The sequence below is a fragment of the Theropithecus gelada genome, chromosome 2, assembly GCF_003255815.1.
Source record: "Theropithecus gelada isolate Dixy chromosome 2, Tgel_1.0, whole genome shotgun sequence".
In the NCBI taxonomy this organism is placed as follows: domain Eukaryota; kingdom Metazoa; phylum Chordata; class Mammalia; order Primates; family Cercopithecidae; genus Theropithecus; species Theropithecus gelada.
Genome location: NC_037669.1, coordinates 179,964,414 through 179,985,264, shown reverse-complemented (window position 1 = coordinate 179,985,264; position 20,851 = coordinate 179,964,414). Strand labels below are relative to the sequence as shown.

Here is a 20,851-nt window from a genome sequence, read left to right as displayed (position 1 = left end):
CAGGAACTGGCCATAGGATTAGCATCCCCAGGCAATGTGGGGCTGTGTGCAAACACCTGGCTTCTTTGAAAGCTTGGCAGTGGGCCATGTAGCTGCCATGCTGTGTGTGAGGATGAGCTGATCAGGGTGAATCAAAGCAGGAGGCCGGGTCTGGCATGCGGGACCGGGTGATGATGGTAGTTCGGATTTACTTGAAATGTATTGAGTTGTCACTGAAGTTGTTTAAACAAAGGAGGAGTAATGTGACTAGATTTTTCTTTCACTTTCACAACTCTGTGGAGACAGATGAGAAGGTGGCAAAATGAGGCAGGTGAAAGGTGCCACTGTGGTAGTATCTGACAGATTTATAGACAGGGCCCCAGTGGGCTGCACATTTGAGGGAGGAATAGTTCTGACACCTGGTTTTCTGTGGAAAGTAACTGGGCAGATGGTGATTTCATTGAAGAGGTAAGTATGGTTGGGGTAAATCAACCAAGAGTTTGATTTTGGATATGTAGAAATGTGAAGTAGGCAGCTGACTGTTACCACTCTGGGGCTCAGAGAAGAGGCCTGGCCTTGAGATGTAAATTTGGAGGCCTTCAGCAAATCAACAGTGACTCAAAGCTGTAGAAGTTGTTAAGGTCATTTAGGGAGAGAATGTGAAAAGAGAGCCAGGACCAGGCTTAGGTGGCTCCCACATTAAAGAGGAGGGATTCCTAAATGTAAAATTTGAGAAGAGATCATACATTCATAGACTGTTTTAAAAGTCAGGTGAGCTAAGATCCAAATCCGGTCTTAGCACAAAAGCTGCCCCTAGAAGAGGGAGATGTCATGTGTGTCAAGTATCCCCAAACTACTGAAATACTGATTTTACTTTGTGCCTCACATGTTGCATATGCCATCAGGTTACCTGCGAGGCTGAGTTTTAACTCTGAACTGGTTCACTCTTTTACTTTCAGAAACATCTTTAGCCTAGTACCCTTCTCCTCAGTCTTTTGTTCTCGTAGCAGTATGGTTTTTACCTTGCATAACTGACATTGTCTAAAAAAGAAAACATAGTATAATTGTATAGTTTTGTTTTGTGGAACCAGTAGACGTTTTCTGGTGTTAGAAATCATAGAATCTCCCCTCTGATCTCAATTTACTGTTTTTTGTTGTTGTTGTTGTTCAAACTTTATCCTCATGAGAAAAATCATTTTTTTATGAATGCCTATATTGCTTCTATTTACTGAGAAACACTAGGCAACAAAAGGAATGATACATTTTTAAAATATTTGAAATCTCCCTCTCAGTGGCTCAGAAATTTTTCTGGAAAAGATAGATGTACGCATTTGCTCCCTCGGGTCCTCTGCCCTGACACAGTATATTTCACCTGTTCTGCTTCTAGTTCTTGCTTCCCTTATGGACAACACTATTATTATTGTGTGTCTTGCTAGATGTCCCCCTACCCCCAGAACTGGCAGACAGTGTTGGAATGGGGGCATTGATAGTGGACCAGGCTTCGCAGAATGTCTAAAAAGGGAATGTGTACATGAAGTGTTTTGGGGGAAGAGGAGCTAGAGCAAGTTAATTTGCTTGTTTCTCTAGAATCATTTAAAGGTAACCTCTGAATTGGGAAGGGAGGTTGTAGTTGGCAGGGAGTTTTCCATTTAATAGGCTTAATTTCCTAAGCCTGACTGAAGAAATATTTCTTTCCTTTTCTGCAGCTGAAAATAGTGATGGCATCCACATAATTTTGAAGTGATGTCTTATATAGACTGAACTATATTCAGTACCAAATAGTCACGCTTAAAAGTGTGTGAAGACTGAATCCAAGAAGTCTTGGGATTGGATTTTACCATATGAAATGTTTCATATTGAAAACACAAGATGACCTTTCTAATGAGCTGTATGAGAGGTGAATCTCCTCACTGTCACTGCCATAGCCAAGCACCCTCATGAGAGTGAGCACATCGGCACAGCATGCATCCAGCTCTGGAGGCCACAGTGCAGGCATAGCTGCCTGCTGCTCTGGCAGAGGCCAGTAAATACAGTTCCTAGAAGCAGCCTTTGCTGTCTTTTTACACTGTATGCGGTTTGGAAATGAATGTAGAAACTTACTGTGGGCATTTACCTTTCTGTGCCAGTTTGGCTTTTATTGCCTGAACCTTATGCTGACCTGGAGAGGAGATGGGGGACAGTGCTGTTTTGGGGCCAGCAGTGAATCTGTATGCGGAAAGATGTGTTGTGCTGATGTGGCCGTTGGTGGTCAGGTAAAAGGCTCGGCACCTTCTTGGAAGAAATCATGTCTAAGGGTGTACGTTTGATATGATCATGCCAGATTGGAGAAGATCCAAGCCAGGAAGATGGGCTTGAAGCAAACTGCATTATCAGGAGTACCTTGGTGAGAGGATCAGTGTAAATCCTAATAGGTACAAAGACTTTTGTGTTTTGGCTTTGTCACAGATTTATTGAAAAACTTTTTTGCTTCTGCTTCCATTTTTAGCATTTTAGTTTCTGGTTTTCATTTTTGGAGATTCCTTGCTAAACTCGTGGTTTTTCTCTCGTTTTCTTCCCTCTCTCCCTCCATCTCTGACCACCCCCCACCCCCACCATCCTATTAAACATTTTTTAAAGCCCTACCCCAGACATTGGAAATAGGTGACCCAAGTAGGGGGAGAAAGTATTATTGTTGATAGCTTCTGAATAGGTGTTAAGGGATCTTCATTATGAACAAGATGAATTTTTTCGTGGAAACACTAGATGTTATCAAACACTAAAATGTACCATACAAATCCCTTAAGTCTCTCCTCAAATATTGAGCTTTAGTACAATCATGGATAGACATTCTGGTGATGATTTAGGGGCTTTTTATACACCACATAATAGCTTCTTTCTCTATAAAAAGAGTGCCTCTTTCATAAAACCAAATGCTTGTCTGCTAGCATACTTTTCAAAGGGAATCCACTGTTTCCTCACTTTCCTCCCATATCTATCTCCGTCCTTCGTCCAAAACCTTCCCAGAATCCATCAGCAAGCATGTTTGAGGCCTATGGTGTAGGGGACTGAATTTTTTTTTTAAACTTCTATTCCATTTTAATTGTAGGATCTCTGTCCATATACCCAGGTGTCCTTATTTGAATGTACTATTTGGTCCTCATCTGTGTTCAGGCAAAAAATAGGAAATGAGTAATTTTGAGTTTGTAATCTCTCCCGGAAGACAAACTGCTTCAGTGGGTAAAAGCTTTGACATGTTTTATTCATAAAGGGGGTTAATTATTTGCTACAAAGAAGCACGGCCTGTTTTCATCATCGATTTGAAAGTATCTGTAACTCCTATAGATCCTATAGGCAGAGAGCTTTCCTTTCTGACTTTTTGCCTTTGCTTTTGTGTGACCACGTTTCCTGTACCAGTCACTGGGGAAAGAAGTGAGTTTATCTCTTGTTTTAAAAGTTTTGCTTGTCTATTTAGCATTCCTTTTTTGGGTCTCAAGATTTATGGAACAATAAATGTCATTTAATGCTGTGTGCTTATTTTGAATTCCTCATCAGGTTTTAGAAGCGGGGTAAAAATACTTAGACACTTATGAGACTTAAATTTTACTGCGTGGCATTGAACATGAGTTTGTCCCAGTGAAACAGGCTAAATAAATCTTGGCACCAGCAAATTTGTTACTTTGTTTTTTTAATAGTAGGATGTACACATTTCAGTATAATAAATGTTTTCTGATTGTTTTGCAAATGTGTGTCTCATTTAAAATCCCAGTTCCTGTTTCTGTCATTTCATGTCATAGAATCAAGGAGTTTCCCCGTGTGTGTTCTGAGCCAGTCTAAATGTAATAAGAGGTTAGGCCCATAGTTTTTTCCTTTTCAGTTTATTTTCTCAAAGCTGATGCAACTGAGGATATGTTATTCCAGTAACTGTTCCAGACTTGAAAAGGAAGCAAACCTGATTGTCTTACAAGAGGTTCTCCTGTTTTGTAAATGAGGCCATGGGTCATTGAGCATTGAGTCCAGTAGCTGTGATTGATAGGTTGTATCGTGGCTCAAAAGAAATCATGTATAGAAGGCTCTGGTCATTTAATCTTTTGTTTTGTTTTGAGACGGAGTCACTGTTGTCGCCCGGGCTGGAGTGCAGTGGTGTGATCTCAGCTCACTGCCACCTCCGCCTCCCAGTTTCCAGCATTTCTCCTGCCTCAGCCTCCCAAGTAGCTGAGATTACAGGTGCCTGCCACCATGCCTGACTAATTTTTGTATTTTCAGTAGAGACAGGGTTTTACCATGTTGGCCAGGCTGGTCTCAAACTCCTGACCTCAGGGGAGCCACCCGTCTCAGCCTCCCAAAGTGCTAGGATTATAGGCGTGAGCCACCACGCCTGGCCTTAAGTTAATTTTTTTAATAGAAGCTCTAATTCATAATCACTGAAGTGAGTCTGTTATGTGCTCATTTATTGAAGTTGCTTCCTGCATCAGTCTTCCTCCCCTGTCTCCTCCACAACAGTAAGTATAAATGTATATTTAAGGAACTGCTATGGTATCCACACAATTTTTAGACCAAGGAATGCTGGAATATAGCATAAGGCAATAAAATGTTTACTCTGATAATCGTGCTAAGTCCATTTATGGGCAGATATATCTATCTGCTTTCCCTTCCTAGAATGCAGCCGAGGTAATATATCCTTAAAAACACTTCTAAAACTGCCCAATAAAGGTATTGCTAGTCACGGGAAAACATCTTCTTTTTGCCGTTTTACTTACGTTTCTCATGAGCTTCTGGCCCTTCAGTTTGGGGGAGTGGTGGTTAGGAAGGGCCAGCCACCATGAACACCTACGTTTACAAGGAAGGTGGTAATAGTTTCTTAATAAAGATCACAAATGTGGACAGCATGGAGCAAGAATCAACCACAGCAGACACTAGGGTCATTTTACCAGATTTCAGATAACATCATGAAGGTCTGCATTTGGAAAATGGTTTTGCTTGGATGTGTCTGCCATAAAATCATAGCAATAAAACCCTCTGACTTAATTTTTTTTAAAGCATTGCAACGGTTTATTCAATTTTATGAGTCTAAAAGGTACCAACACTTACTGATCTGAGTTTTAAGTCTGTAAAACTTCTGAGTAGCTATGGTGTAACCTGATTTCTAAGATTGCAAAATAAGCTTGAAAAAAAAAATCACATCCATTTTACATGCATCCATTCATTACTTTTAATTGATTATACTACAGATAACTTAAGCCTTAGTTCTTTTTCTTTAAGGGTCCCCCCAGTTTTATGAGAGGCATGGACATAATTAGCTTTTTTCATTATGTGCTGTAGCATACACCAGAGCTTCTACTTCCCAATCAGGCAGGCACAGACTCTCTGAGCTGCTTTTGTTTTTGGTCCCTGGAGGTGTGTATGACAAGTTGACAGAAACAAAAAGGTGAAGACCCTGCTCCACCCAGTATAGAGTCCTCTTTTCTTTGGTGTCTCATGGAAACCTATTAACATGCCTTCCACATAAGTCTCTACATATAAAACTATCAGGCATTATGAATTTGCAGTACAGTCACTTTGACAAAGTTGCTATTTTATCTTCAAAGTGGAAAAGTCCTGCTAATCAAAATGGAATTGTTGTGAATTAAGGTAGGCCACTGGCTTAAATATCAGGTAGAAAATCAACAGCCTAGTTTTTCTGCTCAGTTTGTGCTAACACTGATGGTCTTTTTGAGGAGTGCTGATAATGCCAAGGGTAGAACTTTTGTACCTAGGTAGGTACCAATCTCTTAAGAGATCCAGGTTTCTGGCATGGTCCTAGCTGCATTGAAACCACTTGTCCTGTGTTAACTGACACAAGGCTTTGATTCGATTGTTTCACAGCAGAATAAAGGTGAAAACTCTCACCAGAGTTACTGCAATCCATACAGAAGTCTTTTACCTGTAAATGCCTTTCCCAATGGAGAATCAACAGATTGGGTGATGGTGGAGTAGGTCAGGAAGACTCAGGTCTTCTAGAGGAAGGGATGCCTCCTCACCCCTTGGGCCCAGGCAGCTGCTGTCAGAGAATGACACAGCACCTGCACAGTCGCTGGCCACTTCCTGCCACTGCTGTCGGTGGGGTGACGGGAGCAAAGTAGGCGTGGACTTTGACATGAGGGAGCTGAGCCTGGAAGGATGAAGAAAAAAGTGGAGTCTTTACACTGGTATTTTTAGGATTATGGTCATAATTCTAGTCCGCTATTAAAAATCTTCACCTTAGTCAGTTCAAATAGAATTTATGCTATAGATTGGAGCTGCTACTGTTACTCCCCCAACCCTCTGCCCCGCATTAGTACGTGAAAACACTTACGTTAATATATTTTGATACGTTTCTAAGGATAAGTGAAAACACTTACGTTAATATACTTTGATATGTTTCCACCCGGGGTAGTAACCAGCCCTGTCTGCAAACTAAGTGAATGTTCTCTACAGCTGTAGCACCCTGGATGGGGCTGTTTTGATATGTAAATGCAGTTGCCTAAACTTAAAGCATAATCAATAAAACAATGTAGGTGAACTACATGGCAAAAGCCAAATTCTGTTAAGCCCTCTTACCTGGAAATTAGCCAAGAGAGTTCTACCTCCCACTCATAATGACCTTAAATTGCTTGCCTTTAACATAGGCCTTTTTACTTTTTTTGAGACCGTTTCACTCCTGTCCCCCAGGCTGGAATGCAATGGTACAATCTGGGCTCACTGCAACCTCCTCCTCCCGGGTTCAAGCGATTCTCCTGCCTCAGCCTCCCAAGTAGCTGGGATTACAGGTGTGCACCCAGCTAATTTTGTATTTTTAGTAGAGACGGGGTTTCACCATGTTGGTCAGCTGGTCTCGAACTCCTGACCTTGTGATCCGCCTGCCTCGGCCTCCCAAAGTGCTGGGATTACAGTCGTGAGCCACCACACCCAGCCCAACAAAGGCTTTCTTACAAGGGCTCTGATCACCAGACTATGTGGAATCCCCATCCCAGACCCAACTCAAGTTGAATCTTCCAGGGCAGAGTCTAAGCAAGAACATTTTGACGAAGTCTGTAAGGTGACACTATTGCGCCAGATCAGTTTGCCTAACTATTGCATAACAGAGAAAATGGGTGTTGATTTATTTTGAGATGGAGTCTCACTCTGTGGTCCAGGCTGGAGGGTAGTAGTGCAATCTGGGCTCACTGCCTCAGCCTCCCGAGTAGCTGGGATTATAGGCGCCCACCACCACACCCAGCTAATTTTTGTATTTTTAGTAGAAACGGGGTTTCACCATTTTGACCAGACTGGTCTTGAACTCCTGACCTCAAGCGATCCGCCCACCTTGGCTTCTCAAAGTGTTGGGATTACAGGCATGAGCCACCACACACCTGGCCCCGGCCTGATTCTTGATGTTTTCCTTTGTTGCTTAGAAATGTCAGGTGTGACCGACTCCCCTGCCCCACACCTACCCGCATCCGCTTGATGCCTGCACGGGTAACCTGCTGGCAATCGTACAGCTCAAGGCGCTCCAGGCCTCGGCAGTTCTCTAGGTGTTCCAGGGCCACATCAGTGATGAGGAGGCAGTTGTCCAACTCCAGTACCCGCAGCCTCTCATGGCCACAGGTGCTGTTGCTCAGGTGCAGGATCCCATCATCTGTGATGAGTTCACAGTGGGACAGGCTCTGGAACAGGGAGACAGTAAATGTTTGCAGGACCCTTATTCCAAGGCTCAAGTCCTAAAAAAAAAGCTGGAAGCTAGCCTTTTTGTCCTTCTGCAATGGAATGACACAGCAAGAATGCCAGCCCCTGGACTTCCCAGCCTTCAGAACTATGAGAAGTTTCTGTTCATTACAAATTATCCAGTCTGTGGTAGCAGCACAAAACAGACTGAGACATTTAATCAGGCAGTGAGGACCAAACACAAAGCCTTGGGGCCCTTTGGTTATGGGTTTGCTACACTGGGAGTGGCTTCTCTCTTCTAATTGTGTAATGATGGAAATAAAATTTTCAGGGGAAATTTCAGAGTTTACCCCCTTGACAGCAGTTTTATTGGCCAGTTCTCCATTTGAGGGGATGCAAGTGAAATCAGTGCATCTAATGTCATTTAGAAAACTGCATAAATAGCTGTGACCCAGAGATGTACTGAACATCTTTGAAGGTTAAAATCAAATAGACCTTGAACGGTGTGATCTGACATTACTGACTTCTCTTGGGTAAACAGTAACGGTTGCAGAAGATAAATTCAGATGAATATTATATAGCCAAATGACATTTGTGTAATTCTCTTAAGTTCTCCATATCAAAAACAGTTTTAGACCTGACAGTTTCTCCCAATGCATATCAAATGTAAGATTCACCCCACCATAAAAACTGGAGAGGCAAAAGTACTGCATCAATGTTCCATTTGTTCATTTGTTCCTTCAAATATATGAGCTCCAACTCTGTCCCAGCCCCCACGGGTGCAATGATGAGTAAAAATACACTTTTCTGCACTGGCGGAGCCCAGACTGGAGAGTCTAGAAAATCAAATAATGCTAATCTTTTAAACTGAAGCTGAGATGCTTTGACAGCATAAGATAGCAGGATTTGTCCTGGGGAAGAGACCACTGAGTTGCTATTTGAAGGACTAGGAGCTAATCCTAGGAAAGAGAGCAAAGAGTTTGTTGTGTGCAAAGCCCAGGGGTAGCAGGAGAATGGCAAGTACTGTTTAGGAAGAAGGTCAACATATAATAGGTGGGAAATAAGAGGATGCATGTAGATGCAGATGAATTGGGGAGGTAAGGGCCAGATCACAGAGTTGTGTAGATTATGTAAAGAAATTTGATTCCAAGGTCAGTGGGAGGAGTTGTAAGGACAATGTGATGTTACAATTGTTTTTCAAAAAAGGTGGAAAATAAGTGTTGGTGAGGATGTGGAGCAACTGGAAGTCTCTCATGCTGCAGGGGTGATTTCGATGTTTCTGGCTGAAATGCATACATGTGTTAACCAAAAAACATAGGAATACTGGCTCCAATAGCCCCAAACTAGAAGCGGTACTCAAATATTCACAAGTAGAGAAAGGATAAATAAATCACAGTGTCCCCATTCTATAAAGCTGTGAGAATGAACAATATACAAACTACATGTAACAATATGGATAAGGAAACCAGATGAGTATACATGATGGTTCCATTCATATCATTTAAATAAAATACAAACAGAGGCAAAACTGATATATGCTATTTGGAAGTCACGACTTTTGGGGGATCAGTGATTGAAAGGGAGCAGAAAGGGCCTTTCTGGGGTCATGATAATGTTGACCTTTGATTGGGGTGTATTCAGTTTATGGAAATGCATTGATCTGTACACCAATGATAAATGTACTTTTCTGCATGTATATTTTACTTCAGTAAAGTTAAAATTGAAAAAAAAACCACTCTGCCAAATTTGTTAGTGCGGAAGTGGATACAGTTTAGGGCAAGTGAATGGCTACTGCAGTCTATGAAGCAAGGAAATGTCTGAGAGTTTGGACTTGAGTCCTGGCAGGGGAGACCTAAGTGGATGTGGGTGTAAGGTATTCCTGCAGAATAAAAAATCTAAGACATAGCAGTACTGGTTGTAACAGCCCCAAACTAGAAACTACCACTAGAAACTAGAACTACTGGCTATGTAACTGAGCAGCAGAGTGCAACCTCGAGGGAAGAGAAGCTAAGGAAGAGGAATTCTGTTGGATCTTGATACTTGAAAAGTTCTTCTCTGAGCTTGATCTTAACAATATGGAATATATTTCCTTTCTCATGAATCGAATCACTCTACATGGTTTACATCAAATAGTATTTATGTAATCAATGCTGTTCATTGGTGTTTAGCTTTTAGAATTGACTTATGAGTAAAGCCAGAAAACTGGTTCTTTAGGAGGCTGTTTAAAATTGGTAAATCAAAAAATAGAATTTTGATTACTTACAATAAAGTGGAATCAAAAAAGTATCTCTCTGTGTATGTATTTATTTCATTTTATTTTAAATTTTTATTTATTTATTTTTGAGGTAGAGTTTCCCTCTTGTTGCCCAGGGTGGAGTGCAATGGCGCAGTTTCAGCTCAATGCAACCTCCACCTCTCAGGTTCAAGCAATTCTCCTGCCTCAGCCTCTCGAGTAGCTGGGATTATAGGCACGCACCACCACGCCCGGCTAATTTTGTATTTTTAGTAGAGGCGGGGTTTCTCCATGTTGGTCAGGTTGGTCTCAAACTCCTGACCTCAGGTGATCCGCCCGCCTTGGCCTCCCAAAGTGTTGAGATTACTGGCGTGAGCCACCACGCCCGGCCAATTTCATTTTATTTACATATAGATTCACACATATATATGTGTATATTTACAAACACAGATTGGAGAAAGATGATGGAGGTGGTGTATGAATGCTAATTTCTCCATTGTTTTAATATAGGGAAATTCAGAAATCAAGAAGTTAGCAGTAATATGAGACTGAGGAGATACTGTTATATTAATTGAAAAACTTAGGTACTGGCATATTCAAGTATTCATAGAAATTTTTAAAACCTGATTTAAGGAAAATCAGAGGGTGCTTGGCCTTTTCCAAGTTAACAGGAAAATCTGCTGCCAACAGGGTTCGCATAGCAGTGGGGCCTTCTATATTAACACTAACAACATAGTCAATAGTCAGAGCTGTCTGGTTCGGGCCAATTCTGCAGAGTAGGTGTCATTATTCCCTTTTTACAGGTGACGGCATTGTGGCTCAAAGAAGTTGAGACTTGCCAGTTATACCCAGCTCAGGCTGGCCTCAAAGCCTTTTCTCCTGTCATGCACTGTCACTCACCCCCGGCAGGAGTGGTGCATTCTGGAAGTGAGCAGCTTATATCACATTCCTGACTCAGAGGTGGTTAGGGTGGTGGGGCAGAAGATGGAGAATGGGAGGTGGAACTGCTTTTAATTGCCATCAGCAGGTGTCTTCTGCTCCCATGGATGTGGTGTGGATGTGTGTGCGTGAAAGAGACAGGGAGGAGAGGGACAGAGAAAGAGAATCACTTTTCATTGCACAGAGAATTTCTCGAGAAGGACAGAAATGGGCCATAGTGGTTATCCCTGTGTAGGAAACATGGCAACTGGGGATTTTCCTCCTATTCCTGGTACTTTTTTTTTTTTTTGACGGAGTTTCACTCTTGTTGCCCAGGCTGGAGTGCAATGGCGTGAATCCACCGCAACCTCCCCCTCCCAGGTTCAAGCGATTCTCTCAGCCTCCCGAGTAGCTGGAATTACAGGCGTGCGCCACCACGCCCGGCTAATTTGTGTTTTTCGTAGAGACAGGGTTTCTCCATGTTGGTTAGGCTGGTCTCGAACTCCTGACTTCAGGCAATCCGCCCGCCTCAGCCTCCCACAGTGCTGGGGATTACAGGTGTAAGCCACCGCGCCCGGCCTCCTGGTACTTTAAGTAACTTTTACTTTTGAATTTTTTTTTCTTTTTTTGAGACAGAGTCTCACTCTGTCGCCAGGCTGGAGTGGAGTGGTGTGTCCTTGGCTCACTGCCACCTCTGCCAGGTTCAAGCGATTCCCCTGTCTCAGCCTGCCGAGTAGCTGGGACTACAGGCGTGTGCCACCACACCCAGCTAATTTTGGTATTTTTAGTAGAGACTGGGTTTCACCATTTTGGCCAGGATAGTCTCAATCTCCCAACCTTGTGATCTGCCCGCCTAAGCCTCCCAAAGTGCTGGGATTACAGGTGTGAGCCACCGTGCCCGGCCCTCTTTTGAATTTTGTCAGGTTTTTTTTCTGCATTAGTTGATGTGATCATGTAATTTTTCTTCTTTAGTTAACATGGTTGATTACATCAGTCAGTTTTCAAATATTAAACTGCACTTGTGTCTCCGGAGTAAATCCTGCTTGGCCATGGTATTATAATTATTTCTATATATTGCTACATTCTATTTGCTAACATTTTGTTACAGATACTTGCTTCTATATTTATGAGGAACATCAGTCTGTAGTTTTTTTGGTACAATTTTTGTTTGGTTTTGATAACAGGGTATTACTGGCCTTGTTAAAAAAAGAAAAGTTTTGGGAGGCCGAGGCAGATGGATCACTTGAGGTCAGGAGTTCGAGACCAGCCAGGCCAACATGGTGAAACCCTGTCTCTTCTAAAAATACAAAAATTTGCTGGGCGTGGTGGTGCACACCTGTAATCCCAGCTACTCGGGAGGATGAGGCAGGAAAATAGCTTGAACCCAGGAGGCAGAGGTTGCAGTGAGCCGAGATTGTGCCACTGCAGTCCAGCCTGGGCGACAGAGCAAGACTCTGTCTCAAAATAAAGAGTTGTAAAATGTTTTACTGTCTATTTCCTAAAAGAGAGTGTATAAAATTGATGTTAATTCAGGTCAGACACAGTGGCTAACACCTGTAATCCCAGCACTTTGGGAGGTCGAGGCAGGCAGATGACCTGAGGTCAGGAGTTTGAGACCAGCCTGGCCAACATGGTGAAACCCCGTCTCTACTAAAAATACAAAAATTAGCCAGGCGTGGTCGCACATGTCTGTAATCCCAGCTATGCACAAGGTTGAGGAGAACCGCTTGAATCTGGGAGGCAGAGGTTGCAGTGAGCTGAGATTGTACCATTGCATTCCACCCTGGGCAATAGAGTGAGACCCTGTTTCAAAAAAGAAAGATGTTCATTCCTTAAATGTTTGGTAGAGTTCCCCAACAAAACCATCTGGATCTGGACATTTCTTTTTTGGGAATCCTGAAACTGCAAATTCAATGAAAACAGTAATCAAATATTTAGATACCTTGCCTCCCAAGTTAGCCCAATTAATAGATCTTTGAAATCGAGAGATGATACCTTACAGAACGAGAACCCAAACAGCTTCCTGCTGTGGCGGGAGGGCTCTCTCATCTTTAACAGGTGAATAATGTCAGAAAAACTCAGACTCACCAGGGCTTGCAGTTTAGGACAGTGAATGGAGAGCTGGATGAGTGTGCTGTCGGTTATCTGGAGAGAAACACGCTGTGTCAGTGTGGCTTCTACACCAGAACTTAATACCTAATCCTGGCTTCTCCTGAACATGAGAATCAAAAGGTGTAAAAGAGAATTAAAAACTCATCTCAAACACTCTGGGGCTGGGAGCTCCTCTCTTCACCAGCACTCTAAAATCTGCCCACTTCTAGAGATGCATAACTGTTTTTTGGTCTCTCCTCTGGTGCCCCAAGGAGACCTGGGGCAAGAGACAAAGTGGAGTGGGCAAGGAGGGTTCCCAGGATTCTCCTCTTTGGAGTCACCCCATCACTGGACATGCAAGCTTATTTTACAGAGCTATCCTGAACTTCTCTTCTGTAGTTCTGTCTGATGACTGAGAATGGCCAAAAGTTCACACATCCACTGCCATGGCCTTCACAGGTTTCCAAGCCCTGCCACTGAGGTTGATCAAGGAGGGTCAGGATGACAGCCAGTCAGTGTCTCTGGCTGTGCCGCACTGGCCAGCAGTGACTGAGGGGCAGGGTGCCCTGCAGGGCTGTCAGGAGTCCACTCACCAGGATGCATTCTTCAAGATCCATCTTCTCCAATTCGTGGCAATTCTGGAAGAGTCCACAAGACACACCCTACATGTGAGTCAGTGGTGAGGGCAACAATGGTGGCTTGCCCCACCCCTCTGAGTATTGGCCCAGTGTCCTTGTTCTCTTCTATTAAGAAGCATGCCCTGTTCCTAAAGCTACCCAGTAAACCAGCACTTCTGAGCAGCTTCCTTTTGAGTTACATACGGTGCTTCGGAACTGGGAACAGGGCTGCCTCTGGCTGCGTTTCCTTCTCTCAACTTGGAAAGAGAGTTGTCCAAAACCTTCCCAGTGGCTCGCAGACATCAGCAGGTAAATTTTAGCCTAGGCTCCAGGAGGGCATGGGGATGGGGCACGAAGCCACACTGTGGTGGTTGGGTGGAGGTAGCAGAGTATATCAGCAGCCCCAGGAGGACATGGGTTCCTGACAGCAGGTCCAGAGGGGCCCCCAGTGGTGTTTGCAGGGCAAAGGGCAGAGTACAGCCCAGTTACGGGGAGCTGCTGAGAGGCCAAGTTGGGGTCCACATGAGGAATGGAGTCAACTGCCAGGAGGAGGCTGGCCCCGCTTGAGCACACGTGAGGCCCAGACCCTTTACAGAACCCTCTACAGGACTTCCCTAGATGTCTGGCTAACCGGAGAAACTGCAGTGCACACCCCAAGGGCTCTGCTCTGCTCAGCGCCTGTCTTTGCCGAAGGCAGTCTTCTGCACACCTGAAACTACTCCAAGTCACTTTGAATTCGGGAGGTGAATTAGAGTTTGGTTGTATTCTTTAAATCTATGCCTTACCCGAGCTAAAAGTGTAAAACCTGCGTCCGTCAAATGGGAGCATCTGGCAGCCTCCAAAATTCTGAGGAGAAAGTATACAGGGGAGAAAACGGTACCAACTAGTTAACAGTGGAAGCACAGAATGTATGATGCATACTTGAGTTTTTGCTGCTCTTTGACATGCTTTTCCTTCTGTTAACAGCCCTGAGGGAATGTGACCTGCCCAAAGCCCCAAAGTTCCATCCCAAATTTGGAAAGTAAGAATCTTCCTGCTATACCAGCATGTTGTTTTCAAATAGTATTCTAATATTTGTTTTTTGGGTTTTTTTGTTTGTTTTTTGCAAACGGAGTCTCACACTGTCACCCAGGCTGGAGTGCAGTGGCACAATCTTGGCTCACTGCAATCTCCGCCTCCCGGGTTCAAGTGATTCTCCTGCCTCAGCATTCCGAGTAGGTGGGACTACAGGCGCCTGCCACCACACCCGGCTAATTTTTGTATTTTTAGTAGAGACAAGGTGTCACCATGCTGGCCCGGCTGGTTTCGACCTCCCGACCTCAGGTGACCCACCCGCCTCAGCATCCCAAAGTGTTGGGATTACAGGCGTGAGCCACCGTGCCTGGCCTAAATCATTATTTGTTAAAAACAAAACCTTTTTCCTACTGGGGAAGAAGCTAAGTGATTGTGATGTTCCCCTCATTCTTCTGCTTGGCAGCAGGTCTGGAGGACGTGAGGCTACCACTGCTCACTATGTGCTCACTCAGATGCTTAAAGCAATAACAGGATGAGGTAAATTAGGTGGAAAACTGTGACATTCATTGAGAAATTAAAGTTTGGATTCACTGGTGGTAGACATTTTATACTCTCCCAGTACATCCTTCAATGAACTGGATTTATACATTGTCCCACCCCAATTTACCCAACAAAAGCCAACAACAACATAACTACTGCCTCCACCACCCCTACCTGGCAAGCCTGTCCTCTCCTGCAGGAAGCCCTCTTGGTTAACTCAGCCAAACTCTGAGCTGCAAAGCAAAAAGTGCGGTGTACTCACTGCAGTCGTGGACAGTTCAAACCCAGCGCTGTGAGAGAGGCATCTGTGAGGTTGCTGCAACCCGAAAGGCAGAGAGCCTGCAGCCGGTGACAGCCCCTGCATATCTGCACCACACCTTCATCAGTAATGCGCTGAGGAAAAGCAGCACAGAAAGAAAAGTCAGAGGACACCAGCAATGCCGAAACAGGAGCAGCAGAAAAATATCTGCTGTTGTTCAATGAGTTTTGGTTGCTGATTACTAGCATTTTATCCAAATAACTCCAACAAAATAAGAAGTACAGGGTAGACATGTACTTGTGTTATCTCTGCATAGCTTTAAAATATTCCAGCAATTTAGATAAGACACATGCATCCAGGAAAAAATAAAATTTTTAAATAATACAAATGGAAAATAAAAGTTTAAAATTCCATTTCTCCCTCACTAGAGTCATCAAAATACAGATTTTTTTCATAAAATTCATAAACTCATAATTTAAAAATCTGATTAAATAAAGAACTTTTGAGGCTTCCCGAGTTTAAATGACATTAATGTTTGATTGGATTTCTGCAGATTAATGCCTTAGATATTTACAGTATACACATGTATATTTATATTTCATCAAATGTTTTAGACAACAGGAAAATTAAATACATCACAAAATTATTGATACATATCTTAAATTCTATGAATTTGGCCATGAAGATTCAAAATAATATGTTCACTTGAACAGACTACTTGATACAGAAATAAACACACACATCTATATACTTCAAGCCATCAGCCAGTGCTGTCCTATACATAAGTCAAGGTCCTATTTTTGAATAGTCCTGGCCCATAAGGTCAACATTTGTCCAGCAGATAGTTTCTGGTTTTTTCCCCACCACCAGGGACTCTAAAGATTTATAATATATTCATTTAAAGCTGAATGCAAGGGCTTTCCCTTACCTTTCTCAAAACCTACGTTCCCCTTGAAAAACCTGGCAGGATGTAGCAAAGCATCCTCTTCAATTATCAACGTTTACAATGGCAGTGGAGAAGGACCAATAGTTTTCCACAGGCTAATGTCCGGATGAAAATGCCACCTTGCTCTTGCCTATGCGTTTTATTCTTTAAAGCATTTTTGCATGTGTTATTTCGTATTATCCACTGAAACAACGTGAGAGGAGTCATCATCCTCAATTTATAAGTTAAAAAAAAAAAAAGACACTTCATGTCTTATAACTATTTAGTGACCAATTCACGGCATTCCTCAATAGTGTCCCTAATACTCTATTCAACAAAATCAAGACCTGGTCTCTATTATTTTTAGGGGCGATGTTGGTGGCTTTGTACTGCGTATGAGTCCTTTTTGTTGTTGTTCTTCCATCTTGTGACAAATTGGTAGGTTCTATAAGGACACAGGATGAAAATCAGGGTGTGGCAACACAGCCCATCTCAGCTGCCCGGGGGGCAGATTGCTTTGGGAGACAACATAGAGCCAACGGTGTTCAGGAAAGGCGTGCTACTTACTGAGCAGGACTGCAAGTTGAGGCTCACAAGCTCATGGCAGTAATTCTGAATGTGTTTCAGAGCTTCATCTTCTAACTGAGTGGACAGAGAAAACAAAATTTGACAGCTGGAATCCAGGTGAGGGAACAGTGGGACACCAAGAGAAATGCAAAAGCAGCTCCCTGGATGATGTGCCACACCTGACACATAACACAAACAGCTGTATCAACCCTCTGGTACCTGTGTGCAGCCCCTCAGGAGCAGGGCTTTCAGGCCTCGACAACCTCGCACCAGTGCCTCGATGCCATCCTTCGTGATCTGATCACACCAAGAGAGGTTCAGGTACTCCAGGTTTCGGCAGCCCTCACTGAGAGAACAAGAAACAAAAACTATGTGCAGTCTCTCCTGTAGAGAGTTAACGACCAACTCTGAGTTTAGTACATCACCAGATAAATAACTCTGAGTTTAATAACTCTGAGTTTCATCACCAGAAATTCAGAAGGGGAGACCCATGCCTGGGACCTCTTGGAGACACCTATTTCTTGCTGGATCCAATGTGACCATTAGGAAGGCTTCCAGAATGTTCATAGTTTTGGGTATTCTCTTGACACAAACAATGGGCACTCTTACCTGATCCCCTTCAAGGAGCTGTTTGTAACAGACACACAGGAGGTCAGATCCAGATGTTTCAGCTTGGAACAGAATCTGCTAAGGCTATAACACGTGCTGAAAAAGAGCAGACGCACTAAAGATATTTTCAACCATGTTTCTTTCCCTTCTCTCTCCCTGTGGCTATTTGGTCACCAATTAATCTTCATTATTTACCTGTCAGTGATTTTTGTGCATCCGTTGAGGTTTAAATGTTCAATGTTTCGGCAGTTCTGTGCAAAGGTCCTAAAATGAGAAAACATTGTAAAGCTCCCTGCAAGTTGCTGGACAGCCACTAGAGGGCATATGAAACCATTCACACTTAGAACAGTGCTCCCTCAAACTTAATTAAAGCGTGTAAGACTCAGCTAGGGTTCTTGTCACAGTGCAGATTCTGATGACAGATCTAGAATGGAGCTTGACAATCTGCAGTTTAAAGAAACTCCCAGGTGATGCCAGTGCTGCTAGTCTAGGGACCACATTTTGAGAAGCAGAGTCCTAGACTACTTATCAATCAGTTCTCCTTTACACACAGCTTGGTGAGTCATCACCAAATCATGAGAATAGAGGCCTAGCTCCCTGCTCCCTCCGCTCTACAAAAAAATCAATTTGAAGCAAGGGGGCAAATCTTCTTGTACTGTGCCATGCTGTCACTTGCTTACCCTAGAGCCTTTCCAGAGAAACCATTTCTGGCGATTGATAGAAGACAGCAGTTAATCAGTATCAAGACCCACTCATTTTACTGGTGAGGACATTCAGTTATGAAGAGAAACTTCCTCATTGATCTGTGGGTTGGTAGCAAGGCCAGAAGCAGCAAATTAAAACCCCCTATTCACCACTCACTGCTTAACATATTCAGCAAGGACTAGCTCAGGTCATCTCCATCATTCTGAAATACAGCTTTCAGATGTGCTCCTTCCAACCTGCCCTGGTACAGGTAGGGGGAACCAAGCTGGAGCCTGATGGACTGTCTGAGATGAAGAGATGGGGCTGAAAGTCTAGGAAGACCAAGGCAGCCGGAGTTATCTGGCAAGAGCACTAGAGTAGAGAGAACATCACAAAGAGAACTCCAGAGATCTGTGGAGGGTGCCCCTCAAGAATTAATTACAGGCCAGGCATGGTGGCTTATGCCTGTAATCCCAGCAATTTGGGAGACCAAAGCAGGAGGATCACTTGAGCCCAAGAGTTTGAGACCAGCCTAAGCAACATAGTGAGACTCTATCTCCAAAACAACAACAACAACAAAAAGAATTCAGTCCCACACTGACCAATGTACGCATGTGATGAAACTACCCAAAGCCCAAGGCCAGGGAATAAGAATCAACAAAAAGCGGCCGGGCGCGGTGGCTCAAGCCTGTAATCCCAGCACTTTGGGAGGCCGAGACGGGCGGATCACGAGGTCAGGAGATCGAGACCATCCTGGCTAACACGGTGAAACCCCGTCTCTACTAAAAAATACAAAAAAACTAGCCGGGTGCGGTGGCGGGCGCCTGTAGTCCCAGCTACTCGGGAGGCTGAGGCAGGAGAATGGCGTGAACCCGGGAGGCGGAGCTTGCAGTGAGCCGAGATCCGGCCACTGCACTCCAGCCCGGGCGGCAGAGTGAGACTCCGTCTCAAAAAAAAAAAAAAAGAATCAACAAAAAGCATTAAAGGAAACAGTAGCCAGAGCTCACCAAGGGCAAGGAATAGTGCCCATTTCTACCAACCAAGGGTGAAAAATGCCACAATTCTTGGGGCATTGGGTAGAGTATTGAGAATAGTCTTCCTTTAGGAGTGGTGCACAATAAGCCCTAAACACTGCTTTGGTACAACCTAACAAATCTTAAAAACAAGACCTAACAGGAACTATTCCCAATTAAGTCAACTGTATCCCAGAACAAAACTCGAGTATCTATAGGAATACAAAAATATCTGCACCCAACAAAGTAAAATTCACAATGTCTGGCACTGAACAAACAATTATGTTTTCATAGAAGGAGGAAAATATATCCACAATAAAGAGAAGATGTAATCCACCAAAACCTACTCTAAACTGACACAAATAGCAGAAACAACAAAGGCATTAAAAGTTACAATGTTATTGACTAGAATACATTTCTATGAAGCTAACAATTAAACATTATGTAGACACTTGGAAAAATAAAAGTGATCCAAGATGCAGTCGCTCACGCCTGTAATCCCAGCACTTTGGGAAGCCAAGGCAAGCAGATCACTTGAGGTCAGAAGTTCAACATCAGCCTGGCCAACATAGTGAAACCCTGTCTCTACTAAAAAAAAAAAAAAAAATACAAAACGTAGCTGGTGTGGTGGCACATGCCTATAGTTCCAGCTACTTGGGAGGCTAAAAGCAGGAGAATCACTTGAACGCGAGAGGTGGAGGTTGCACTGAGCCATAATCACACCACTGCACTCCAGCTTGGGCCACAGAGTGAGACTCCATCTCAACAACAACAACAACAACAACAAAGATATGAAAACCACAATGGCTGATATAAAACTTTATTGGATCTTTATTGGATGAGATTAACAACAGATTAGATATGGCAGAAGAAAAGATTAGTGAACTTGAAGACATAGCAATAGCAACTGTCAAAAATGAAACACAGAGCGGAATAAAACAGAAAAAGAACAGAGCATGAATGAACTGTGGGACAACTTCAAGCAACCTAATATACATGTGATTGGAATCACTAAATAAGAGGAGACAGAGGAAGGAGGAAAAAATACTGAAGAAATAATTGCCAAAATTTCCCCAAACTTTATGAAAACAATAAACCTATGGACCCAAGGAACTCAAAGAACTACAAGTGCAAGAAACATGAAGAAAAACACACCAAGGCGTATTATAACCAAATTGATCAAAACCAGTGACAGATTAGCCATTCGTGGTGGTGTGTGACTGTGGTCCCAGCCACTTGGGAGGCTGAGGTGGGAGGATCACTTGAGCTCAGGAAGTGGAGGTTACAGTGAGCCAAAGTGGCACCACCGCACTCCATCCTGGGTGACAGAGTGAGATTCCAGAGAGAGAGAGAGGAACCAGTGATAGAGAAAACCCTAAAAACAGCCAGAAAACAAAGCCATCTTATGTACAGAGAATAAAACATAAGGTGACAGCAGTTTTATCACTGGTAATGAAAAGGCAAGAAAACAGAGGAGCACCATCCTTAAAATACAAAAAAAATAGTCACTATAGAATTCTATACTCAGCAAATTTTTGCTTTTTTTTTTGAGACGGAGTCTCGCTCTGTTGCCCAGGCTAGAGTACAGTGGCGCAATCTCAGCTCACTGCAAGCTCTGCCTCCAAGGTTCACGCCATTCTCCTGCCTCAGCCTCCCAAGTAGCTGGGACTACAGGTGCCCACCACCAGGCCCAGCTAATTTTTTTTGTATTTTTAGTAGAGACAGGGTTTCACTGTGTTAGCCAGGATGGTCTCAATCTCCTGA

The 20,851-nt window shown here is 43.4% G+C and overlaps 2 protein-coding genes across 9 annotated transcripts in view; one reads left to right on the top strand and one right to left on the bottom strand.

Moving 5' to 3' along the window:
* The window catches only part of UBP1 (upstream binding protein 1), a 53,811-nt gene extending 50,111 nt beyond the window's left edge, over positions 1 to 3,700 (top strand). For both annotated transcript variants that reach the window (XM_025374921.1, XM_025374922.1), the window contains one exon: positions 1,686 to 3,700. In XM_025374921.1, the coding sequence (XP_025230706.1) occupies positions 1,686 to 1,723 (38 nt within the window). In that variant the 3' untranslated portion in view covers positions 1,724 to 3,700. The remainder of the gene's footprint in view (positions 1 to 1,685) is intronic.
* The window catches only part of FBXL2 (F-box and leucine rich repeat protein 2), a 146,542-nt gene that overhangs the window by 31,870 nt on the left and 93,821 nt on the right, over positions 1 to 20,851 (bottom strand). For 3 of the 7 annotated variants that reach the window (XR_003118042.1, XR_003118041.1, XR_003118043.1), the window contains 10 exons: positions 17,586 to 17,654; positions 17,391 to 17,486; positions 17,001 to 17,127; positions 16,782 to 16,856; positions 15,293 to 15,423; positions 14,262 to 14,322; positions 13,453 to 13,497; positions 12,857 to 12,913; positions 7,407 to 7,619; positions 5,879 to 6,106 (listed from right to left, as the gene is read on the bottom strand). Coding sequence is in view for 4 of the 7 variants with exons in the window: in XM_025374924.1 (XP_025230709.1) it covers positions 5,999 to 6,106; positions 7,407 to 7,619; positions 12,764 to 12,913; positions 13,453 to 13,497; positions 14,262 to 14,322; positions 15,293 to 15,423; positions 16,782 to 16,856; positions 17,001 to 17,127; positions 17,391 to 17,486; positions 17,586 to 17,654 (1,075 nt within the window). In the remaining 3 variants the exon portion in view is untranslated. Of the gene's footprint in view, positions 1 to 4,983; positions 6,107 to 7,406; positions 7,620 to 12,763; positions 12,914 to 13,452; positions 13,498 to 14,261; positions 14,323 to 15,292; positions 15,424 to 16,781; positions 16,857 to 17,000; positions 17,128 to 17,390; positions 17,487 to 17,585; positions 17,655 to 20,851 lie in introns of those variants that run through there. The other 4 variants (XM_025374927.1, XM_025374925.1, XM_025374924.1 and 1 more) reach the window with 3 other exon arrangements.